Source organism: Dendropsophus ebraccatus, chromosome 12 (genome assembly GCF_027789765.1).
Source record: "Dendropsophus ebraccatus isolate aDenEbr1 chromosome 12, aDenEbr1.pat, whole genome shotgun sequence".
NCBI lineage: Eukaryota > Metazoa > Chordata > Amphibia > Anura > Hylidae > Dendropsophus > Dendropsophus ebraccatus.
Window position 1 is genome coordinate 63,275,784 of NC_091465.1, and position 11,258 is coordinate 63,287,041.

Sequence of the window (11,258 nt, forward strand, 5' to 3'; positions counted from 1 at the left end):
TACTTTTTTTTTGTTTTTGTTTTTTTGCAAAAACAGCACCATCCTTTCCCTCAGGTTGTGGTTACTGGGTGGCAGTACAATGTATCAAGCATGGTGGCTCAGTGGTTAGCACTGTAGCCTTGCTGCACTGGGTTCAAATCCCACCAAGGGCAACATCTGCAAAGAGTTTGTATGTTCTCTCCGTGTTTGCGTGGGAGTACTCCGGTTTCCTCCCAAAACATACAGATAGGTGAATTTAGATTGTGAGCCCTAATGGGGACAGGGAGCAATAATTGGAAAAACTATGTAAATTGCTGCGGAATCTGTGTGCGCTATACAAATAAAAGTATTATTATTATTATTATTATTATTATTATTATTATTATTATTATGATCTAAACCCGGCCTAGTAACAGTGCCTTAAAAGTCAGAAAAATGACATCAGTCACTCAAGATGTTTTAAAATTTGGGCCGATGTGGAATGATTTGTATATTATCTGATTTTAAGAGGATTAACCAGGGTTGAAAAAAAAACGTAGCTTTTTAACACAAACAGCTCCACTCAGTTTCTATGTGTTACTGCAGCTCAATTCCATTTAAAGAGGTTGTCCAGAATTACAAAAACATGGCCACTTTCTTCCTGAAGCTTTATCCATAAGAGTAAGGGACCTTTTACATAGCCCGATACACCACTTCATTACTAACTTTGGTTTGATCACATTAAAGAGGTAGCATGGTGGCTTGGTGGTTAACACTAAAGCTTTGTAGTGCTGGGGTCCTGGGTTTAAATCCCACCAAGGGCAACATCTGCAACCAATTTGTTCTTCCGTGTTTGTGTCAGTGTCCTTGAACCAATGTGTCAATGCTCGGTTGCAAGTTTGTCAGTCGGCACTGAATGTTTATTAAATTGGGTTCTTCTAAGCTTCTCTACATGTGGTGTAGTATTACTTTTTGGCCACAAGATGGCTCTCACAGTTGTTTACAGCAAGCACACTGAGCTTGTGCAGGGTTTAGGGTACAAACACACACGGCATATACGCTGCGTATTTACTGCTGCGATACGCAGCAGATTAGATCTAAAGAACTGAACACAGTATCAAATCTGCTGCGTATCTGCTGTGTGTGTTTGTACCCTTAAAGGGAGTTTCTGACTTATTTTTACATTTAACTTTCCCTGTCTAGCACTTATTATCTCTATTTCAGTTATATTCTATGGGGTGTGTACCTACACGCTAAAAATAGAAGTTGCAGATCAATCTGCACCGCTGCTCCTACATACACTCAGTCACAGCGCAGCCTACAGCTGCAGGAGCAGGACAGAATGGCAGGTACATATTCATATTGAGCCTACTGTTATCTGCCCCCATATGAGGTCCATACAGAGATGGCTGGGTGGCATTAGATAACAGCAAGCATGTATAGCGAGCCTGCTGTCATCTTCCTTCACATAGCAGCCTAAGCTTGGATCCCTTTGGTGCAGCCTGCCCCGTCCTCTTTATCTTTAGAGAAGCCTTGTATAGGATCATTTACCTCCATATGCAAGACTTCTCTCTTCAGTGTGCAGTGTGATGGATCGGTGACATCCAGAATTGTTAATATAACCCAATTAGAGACAATAAGTGCTAGTCAGGGCAAGTTAATTTCCTAACTAGAAGTCAGAGATTTGCTCAGTATTTTGGTCAGTATTTTGCAACGAAAACCAGGAGTGGATTGAAAACACAGGCTACATTCACACACAAAATTTAGTGTATGGCAAATAATGACTATCCACTCAATTTTAACAGTGTGGGGACATAGGGGGAGATTCATAAAACATGGTGTAAAGTGAAACTGGCTCAGTTGCCCCTAGAAACCAATCAGATTCTCCTTTTCATTTTCCAAAGAGTCTGTGAGGAATGAAAGGTGGAATCTGATTGGTTGCTAGGGGCAACTGAGCCAGTTTCACTTTACACCATGTTTGATAAATCTCCCCCATAGTCTTTCTGTGTTGCACAATACTGACCAAACTACTGAGCAAAAATACTCGGTGGGAACATAGCCTAAAAGTGTCACGTCAAAAGTTTTGATCGGTCCAAGTGTTCAGACCTATAACAATCGGAAGAACAAGCGGGAAGAGGACCGCACTGCAGTGCGTCAGCTCCCCGCTCTGTGGAAGGAAAACAGAGGCGGTCTCCATAGACCTACATCGTCAGCTTGACTCTTTTTTTTCCAAACTCGATCGGTACAGGTCTGAACATTCGGATCGATCAAAAGTTTTGACCTATCCCTAAGACATGTTTAAAACAACAGTATTGTAATTGCATGAGAAGATGATTGCCAGCCGACTCCCCAATACTCAGCCTATCAGAGGCTCTTTTCAGAAAGTTCTAAGCTATCAGGAATCTGAAACTCTCCACCAAGAGGAGATAGGTCCAGTCCTAGCTTATAAGTGTGGGTGGAGACAGTCAAGTTTGTTTTCAGGGTGCAGTTTTATGTACCTAAGCGGACTTGCACCAGCAAGTATTCCTGAGAGAGTACTTCTCCAGGGCCTTTTATTAATTTTTTTTAATAAAACAGCAAAGAATAAGTTAAAAAATATGGTCCCAAGTGTCTACAAATATCCATGTATAACTGGAGGGAATTCCCTCTCTATGAACTCATCAATTTTACAGGAATATTTGTAGACATTTGGGACCATATTTTTTGATTATTCTTTGTTGTTTTATTACAAATTAAAATAAAAGTTATATTTTAACCGGGTGAGGTCACAGCCAAGGGGGGTTTTGTATCCCAGGCCTTCGGACCTGAAAGTATTTGTGTATTGTGATATATTTTGCCACCTAAGAGAGCAAGAGGTTTAATATTACTTCTCTAGGGCCTAGCCCTATGGCCAGATGCCTGTGTAACTATAAGGATATAAGGCAACTTCAGGGGCAGCTACCGATAAAGAGGAGACCCAACCTGTCTGCGTCATGGGGGATTGTCCTGTCAAAGTCCTTTCAGCTGCTGAGCAAGGACTATCTTTGGAGAAGTAGAACTAGCCTATGTGCCCCGCTGACTACTACTTGGGCCATTTGGGTAATCTCAAGGGACTAGCTCCACCTGGTCGCAAAATCCTGGGGCCTGTACTACTGGATCTGATACTCTGTGATCTCTCCAGGATTAGATAGAAATTCATAGCTGTGAGTACAGGTTATTCTCTTAAATACAAGTCGCATAACTGCAGCCATGGTTTTAAGAGCTCTCTAAATTGAGTACTGCTTTAACTAGACGGGTCCCCCTTTTGGTAGTCCCCTATTCTTCTCTCAAGTCTAAACTACTTCCCACAACAGAGACTTTGCAACCTTACTTAAGTATGAATAGTACCTACGTCAGTTTCTAAAAGAGAAAATGATGGCAATCTACCGTTCAAGCACGAAAGCACACTCTGAACTTGCTGATTTAGGCCTTGTTCTCACAACATATTTTTTCAATAAATAACTGGCGTTGTTGCAGTTTGCAACACCAGACGCTAATTATTGAAATTATCTAATGACATTGGGTCCTATGGAATCCCGGACGGAGTGTATACACACAGTATACACTCCGGCTGGGATTCCGCATGGCCGCACTCAAAACTAAAATCTCAATTTTGTACGGATGATATTCATTGAATAGTGGCTGCACAGAGTTGACAGTGCAGACAATGTAAAGTGTGGCTCCGGCCACACTTTACATTGTCTGCTATAGTTAAGTGGAACGCGGTCACACCCGAAGGTGCCCGCAATTCTGATTCAAAAGAAATTATGTTTATCCGGCCGGTACTACAGTACAGGCTGGGTTGAACTTTACAGACAGCAGCCGTTCTGTGACACAGCCATGTTACAGAACGGCCACTGTATTATAGCACGTGAGCCCGGCCTAAAACTGTACCTTGAAGAAACCTGCAAGTAAAGTGTTCCTTGTTTAAGTTATCAGAACTCCTTGTGGCTTCCTTATCGTGCACACCACACTACAAGGACTAATCTACTTAATGAGCCTGTGTTGGGACATAGGGAGGGCTTATACCACTCTGATTACCGTGCGGCATTACAAATGCGGCAGCGGTACCACAACACCTAGCAACTCTGGGTCACCACACTCCCACACTCAAAAACCTAATGGGGATAGGAACCAAACTGACAAGCTATGCGAAGTGCTGCAGAATCAGTAGGCGCTAAATAAAGATGCGTCACAAAATGTATTTTCTGGTCTGCATTTTTGCCGTCAGCTTGCTTTATGCAATAGATATATTTTATTCCTGTTATAATCTTTTATACCTTCCCAAAAAAAAAACTCATTCCAAACTTTACAAAAAGTTCAATTTAGAAATTTTTTGGTAAAAACCTGTTCAAAAATGGCAGTTACACATTGCACATTCCATAATAGCAAAAGCCCAGTTGCAAGGGGTTAACCATAATCCCTTGCGGCCGGCGAATTGGCTGCAAGGCCCTTAAACCCCACCCCCACCTCTCAACGTCACACTTTCACTTTATATAATGGAGTAAGCCAACAATACATACATTTTCCCTAGCTACAGAGAGTTGGGAAGAGGCAGGGTCAGAGAAGTTTATAAGAGGTTGATTGTTGATTAGGTATCAGGGACAGATAGAGGATACTGTAAGTGTAGTAGTTTAAGTTGTGTATCTGTGAAATGGTTCCTGTCCTGTCACATTGTGTGACAGTTCACGCTGTCCACTGCTCTCCTGGGTGAAGTTAACCCAGTGAGTCACCTGGTTACGTTATGTGGTCTGTTCTAAAACTGTGTCTGGAAGCGGTATAAATGTCATTGGCAATATGAGCTGAAGCTCAAAACCTGCTATGTACACAGTATTCTAACTATTATGGTTTACAGTGTTCATCTGTTATGATGAATAGTCTTACCTCCATGACGAGTTTGTTCCCTCTGTACACTGTGTTATTATTCACCATACTAACAATGGCCACACCCAGGTTACATCTGATGCCAAAAGAGATACAGAACCCCAGTCCACTCATAATGGCAATAATGTAACGTCGGGGCAATCCAAAGCATGTACAGTCTACAACAGGCTGGCTTTTCTCAGTCTTAATCACAGGCCTTCCTTCTTCTGTCAGCTCGATTGTTTCCCCAGTTTTCTGCCGTTTTTCCAATATCCTAAAAAAAATCAATACATTTTAGTTACGTTTTTTTTCCATTAAGCCAAAACTGCTCATAACAAAGAGGAGTTAACAATTTTTAGAAAGAAACATCAAAGATTCTGCCACTTTACATTTAGATCACTTTGTTGGAGCAGTACTCGATGTCAGAAAGCTGCTGCAAGAGCCAATCCTACCTTTAGATCTACAAAAATATATGTGTGGTAAGTTCCTTTGCCTTTATACAAATGCATTATTAGGCTAAATTCTTAACACTGACATCCGGTTTATAAGAAGAATAAAAAATTATAAGGAATTGGTTGGTTGTTGGTTCCTGGGTGGAATTTACGTTTAAATTTCATGAATATTTTTGTTCTAATTGATAAACTGAAAAAAGTTCACAGATAAGCACTGACATTTCTGACCTGTGAATTCGGCGTTTTATCTTCCCAGACAGTCTGCAAACTGTACAGATGCTTCTCTTCTCTCCCTGCACACTTAACGCCCTCCACCCCTCCCCCTCCATAGGTTATAATGGACTCATCCATTATGACCACTTTGCTCCCCTTTAATGAAGACAGCTTTGTCTGACACTTTAAGAAACATTTTTACAAACATACAATAGTGAATGGCTTTAATAGTCTACAATATTTCAAACAAATAATATAAAAGTAAGAAGGAATGAATTGTCAAATCTTATGGTGTACCTATTTGATTCAACACATTCAGAATTTTATTAGTGATTGTATGTAGTTATCATTGACTTATCCATGATTACAAAAATATCCTGCAGCCAATCACTAGCCTCAGTATGCTTGTGCTGACTACAAATAAGGCGTGTGATTGGCTACAGGATGCCTTGTAATATGATCTATCATCTTTATTTGGAAATCACACTCTAATTTTATACCGAGCTTAAAGGGGCTATCCAGCACTTTTTTAACATGTTGCTGCCATAGTAGTAAACATAAAAAACATTTTATGCTTACATCTCCACGCTACCATGGTGTCCCGATGTGGTCACCGGTTTTCCTCGCTGTCTGGGTGTATTCCAAACAGTGTGTTTCACCCCCTACATAATAAAGACTCCAATGAGGCAAATATAACCCTATGTAATGGGGCCAGCGATCAGCTGATGATTGGCCCACTTCTGACAAATGACGGAAAAGTACGTAATTTTTTTCTTGAAAAAATTGTAAATCGGCAGGGGGGAACATAATAAACAATCCTTACTTTCCTCTCTTCCGCCCAGGTCCGATGATGCCGCGACTCAGGGAAAATGCCTGCCCCAGCTAATGGACTGACCGCTCAGCCAATCAGTGACTTAGGGGTTTCTTGCCCCATTCACTGACTGGCTGAGTGGGCAGTCCATCAACCGTGTCATGTCATCACCTATGAAGGAGGTCCCAAAACAGCAATCAAGCGCTGCAAAGGCACGGGGAGAGGTGCGTAGTGATTGTTTATTATGTTCCTCCCCAGCCCCTGCCAGCTGACAATTTTTTTTTTAAATCAGGCTTTTTTAAGATGCAATGCAGTGTACAGGGGGGGAAAATAAAAAAGTTTGACAAACACTGTCTGACTTTTCTATAGCAATTAAACAGAGCTCAGCTTTCGTTTTACTGAAGCTCATAAAGAAATAAAAGCTAAACTGTAATTGGTTGCTATGGGCAAATAAGCTAGTTTTTGTCTTACTTTTTATTTAAAGGGGTTGTGTCATTTATTGTGTCAGGGGTTGTGTCACTTATTATGTGCAATAAATCCTATTTCAAATTCTGAAATGTACATTAATATATAAATATATACTGATATAGACCAATCCCCAATGTGCCTGAATTGTTTTGATAACACGCTGCCTTTGGTTATGAGTCCTACAAAGCTATGCTAAGTTTAACTTCAATCTCCACAAAGTACTGGAAGTTGGTCTCCATTGAGCCTGCAAACAAGGGGGGACTGTGGGAAAGTGTTGCATGGCAACAGCAGGATCACTGTTCAGAGAGGAAACAGGAAGTGATTAGATCTATGGGGAAGAAAACAGCACAGTGATGTAAGATGGTGTAAGATATGTATAAAATCAGTCTTCCTTTACATATATGTATGTGATACACATCTGATTTTACCAAGGTTGCTTTTTTATACTTTTTTTTATCACAGTCAGCAGTAATTTACAGCAGTTTATGCCCCACAGGGCTGGCCTTAGGGGTGTGTGACCTGTGCGTCCATTAATCACTTGTCCGGTGAAATACGGCAAGTGCCAGGGCTGCCACCCCGTGCTGCTCTACCCCCTTTAACTAGAAGCATGTCAAATGACATACTTATAGGTAAATGGGGTACCCTTTTGTGCCTACAAGCAGTGTTATGCCTGAGGTCACAAGTGACCACCCTGTACTTCTGCTCCAGCGCTGGCATCAAAGCAGAGACAGAGCAGAAAAGCAAAGAATGGGGAAGATGACAGGATGCCGAAGGAGCCCGGAGCCAGCAAAATCTAGGTTAGTATAAGTGTTTTGTTTCGTTTGCCAAGTGGGCTCTGATACTACTATATTGGGTTCCAAGAGGGTGGGGGACTGATACAAAATCATAGCTGCAAGCTGCAATTGATTAAGTGGGCACTTGGGGGGGTACTAAATGGTGGCTGGTAGGTGGGTGGCTATGACTGGAGTAAGTGATACTAAATAGTGACTGCAAGGGGGACTAATATGAAATGGGGGATGCAGGTAAGAAATGGATACTATATGGGGGCCACAGGGGTGACAAATACTACATGGGGGCTGCATGGGGATGAGGAGACTGATACTATATGGGGCGGGACAAATAATATTAAATGGGGCTTCAAGGGGGGCACTGAAACTGTTTGGGGGCTACTGGCGGGGGAGCTCAAAACCACAAAAAATAGATTCTACAGATGCTAATGTGTACTGTAATACCAAACCTAGCGAAGCTGATTTCAGCCATTTTGTGACTCTCTTTCTGTAGAACACAAAATGGTTCGCCGATCATTTCTGAATGACAAGTTTAGAAATGGTAACTTTTTTTTTTTTTTGCTGTTGCAGTGTTTAAAAATGGCTCTTTAACAGCTGTGAAATCTTTCACTTCCACATTATAGCTGAGAAAAAGAACCTGAAAATCAGTGAAAAAAATTATCACTTCTCACGTATCAACTATTTATAATGCAGATTAAGGGGGGCAGGAAAAAACATCCATGAGGCTATGTGGGGATGGTTTCTATATATAATATTGACCGCGGCAATGTCATCAATCGTTTTCTAATTTAACATCTATCTTAAAACTATTTAAATGGTATGTACCATCCCACCAAGGTAAGATGAAATCAGAAATTGGAGAGACCCTACATATGGGATAGCACTAAGCCTACAAATTCTGGGCATGTGTGCTGGGAAACTCATTTTTTCTAAAGTAGTATTGCAGCTTAAAAATATCTATATGACACATACATCTTAGCAGTTGCAGCAGGGCCGGCTCCAGGTTTTTGTGGGCCCTTGGGCGACAGAGCATCAGCGGGCCCCTCATCCATCCACACACTATGCACGATCACTTGAGACACATCTAACACATAAACAAACACACATTACTGACTGACACACACTTACTTACTGACTGACACACACAGACACACTCACACATTACTGACTGACACACACACATTACTGACTGACACACATTTACTTAGTGACTGACACACACACACACACATTACTGACTTAAACACACTTACTGACTTACACTCTCACTGACTTACTTTTCCCTGTGATACTGTTATAGTGGTGACTTGCTCACTTTTGGTCATAGCTCTGTTTCTTTAGTTATTTCATTGTGTTATTTTTAGAACTGTCTGCACTAACATATGCATTCATTATTTGGTATATATACCCATTTTGGAGCTTCTTTGGCACATTTATATATACTCTAAGTGACTTGTTGTTTGTGTTGGCCTGAGTGTATTTTATACTATATTATACAGGGTAGATGCTGTATCGGGGTTCTGGGTTATACCGCACCTGGTATCCCTATGGTCTATGTTTTCATTGTTTTTAAAATTGGGACCATTTATTTGTAGTGTATTTGTACCTGTTCAAATAGAAGTATTTTTGGTGAGCAAATTTGCCTTTTCAGCATACTTTTTCTTTTTGTTGGTTCTTTGTATTCGTATACAGTGGTGCCTTGGATTACGAGCATAATACGTTCCGGGTCCGTGCTTGTAATCCAAATCCACTCTTAAACCAAAGCAAATTTTCCCATAAAAAACACTGATATGCAGACAATTGGTTCCACACCCCAAAAATAATGATTTATTATTCTGAATAACATGTAAAACAGTTGAAACAAACATTCAGAAACAGCAGAATATGTGATATTATAAGTTACTGTACAGTAATGGAGAGGATGGGGAACATAAGGGCTGGCATAGACTGCAGGGAGCATGAAGGAATAAGCAGGGCAGATGTGGGCACATACATGCAGCCCTCTCTGTCCGGGGAGCTATGGAGAGATTACCTCCACAGTCCTGTCCCCTGATGCAAGCCCCAGCCTGAAGTGGATCTGCTATGATTTGGAAGGTAAGGGAGACTTCCATGGTCAGAGTACAGTGCTGTAGACCCCGCTATGCAGACCATGCCACTCCTCCAATCCCGCTCCAACCCAGTACAGGGAGCTCTTTAAACCAAGTCACAATTTTGAAAAACTGAGCTCTTCTTGCAAAACTCTTTTGTTCCAAGATTCTCTTAAACCAAGGTACAACTGTACTGGCAATGTGCACTCATTCTTATTTCAAGGGATTGGTGTATAATTTGTACACTTACTGACTGACACACACATTACTGACTGACACACACACACACACACACACACACATACACACAGCACTTACAGCCTAGTCTTCTCCCTCTTCCTCTCTGCCCCAGTCCATCTTCACACTGTAGTATTGAGGACCTGTGGGTCATGTGATCAGGTCCTTCATCCCTCTGTCTCTGCAGGACACTCACAGATCCTGCTCTTGCTTTGTCTTCTGATGTTCAGTGCTCACCATGCATTACTATGACCAGTCTGAACATCAGAACCCCGATACCCGGTCCCTCTCTGGACCCCTGGAGGCCCTGGTGTCCCGGCACTCGTCCAGGTAAGCCTGTACTGATGCCGGCCCTGAGTTGCAGGGTGCTGCTGCCCTTTTTATGTTTGCATCTATATTTCAGCCATGGCAGTGTGCACCTGTTTATTTATATTACTTCTATCTGATGGGCCGGCCAATATTCTGTATTTCTATATTATATGTGGGAGGAGTGGCTGTTCTCATTTGGATCTTGCACTCCACCCATCCCCCACTGGTGATTTACAGTGGCAAAAGTTGGATACTACATGCCCAGAATTAGTAAGCTTGGTGCTAGCCCAAGAGAGGCAGATAATTTCAATGTGTGGCCCATCCTGTTTCTGAGGTCACGTTACCATGGTGGGATGGTACATGGTCTGATCAGGTGGTGCGCTGGGAACCTCACTATTTTCTGTAGCCATATTGCAATTAAAAAAAAATCTATATTATTACATATATATTAGTATTTTTTATGTTTGCATATGTATTTTAGCCATGTGTACACCTACTTTGTTATAATAGTTCTATTGGATGTTCTGAGCAATTTTATCTATGTATCTATCTATCGGTGGGTTCACATGTAATGGAATTTTTTATAGTTATCCTCCTGTCCGTTTCAATAGGATTACACAGTCGCAACGGCATTGTCATCCCGCTGTGAGTATGTAAGTGGTAGCCCCCTTAACCCCCCCACGGCCTGGTGCATACATTACTGGTCCGCACTCCAGCTTGTTCTGTGGCTCCCAACATCTGGACATCCCGCTCAGCCAATCAGAACAAGCCGGAGCGTGCAATGTATGCTCCGGGCCACGGGGGGTTAAGTGGGCTGCCATTTACATACTGACAATTCTGCAGCGAGTATGTAAACCTATTGAAATTGACAAGAGGGGAATCGGATCTTACTGCGAGCTGGCAGCGCAAAATCCGCTGTGATTCTGTTACATGTGAACCCAAGCTTAACCAATCTATCTATCTATCTATCTATCTATCTATCTATCTATCTATCTATCATCTGTCTATCTGTCTATCTAAACAAGGATGACCCAGCAGCACTTCTTCAGTGAAA

The 11,258-nt window shown here is 41.7% G+C and overlaps 1 protein-coding gene across 1 annotated transcript in view; it reads right to left on the minus strand.

Annotated features, from left to right (window-relative positions):
• The window catches only part of LOC138768723 (vesicular glutamate transporter 1), a 52,730-nt gene extending 42,595 nt beyond the window's left edge, over positions 1–10,135 (minus strand). Inside the window, exons 1-3 of the mRNA XM_069946680.1 lie at positions 10,092–10,135; positions 9,977–10,015; positions 4,861–5,113 (exon numbers count right to left, since the gene is read on the minus strand). Of these exons, the coding sequence (XP_069802781.1) occupies positions 4,861–5,113; positions 9,977–10,015; positions 10,092–10,135 (336 nt within the window). The remainder of the gene's footprint in view (positions 1–4,860; positions 5,114–9,976; positions 10,016–10,091) is intronic.
• Positions 10,136–11,258: the final 1,123 nt, after the last annotated feature.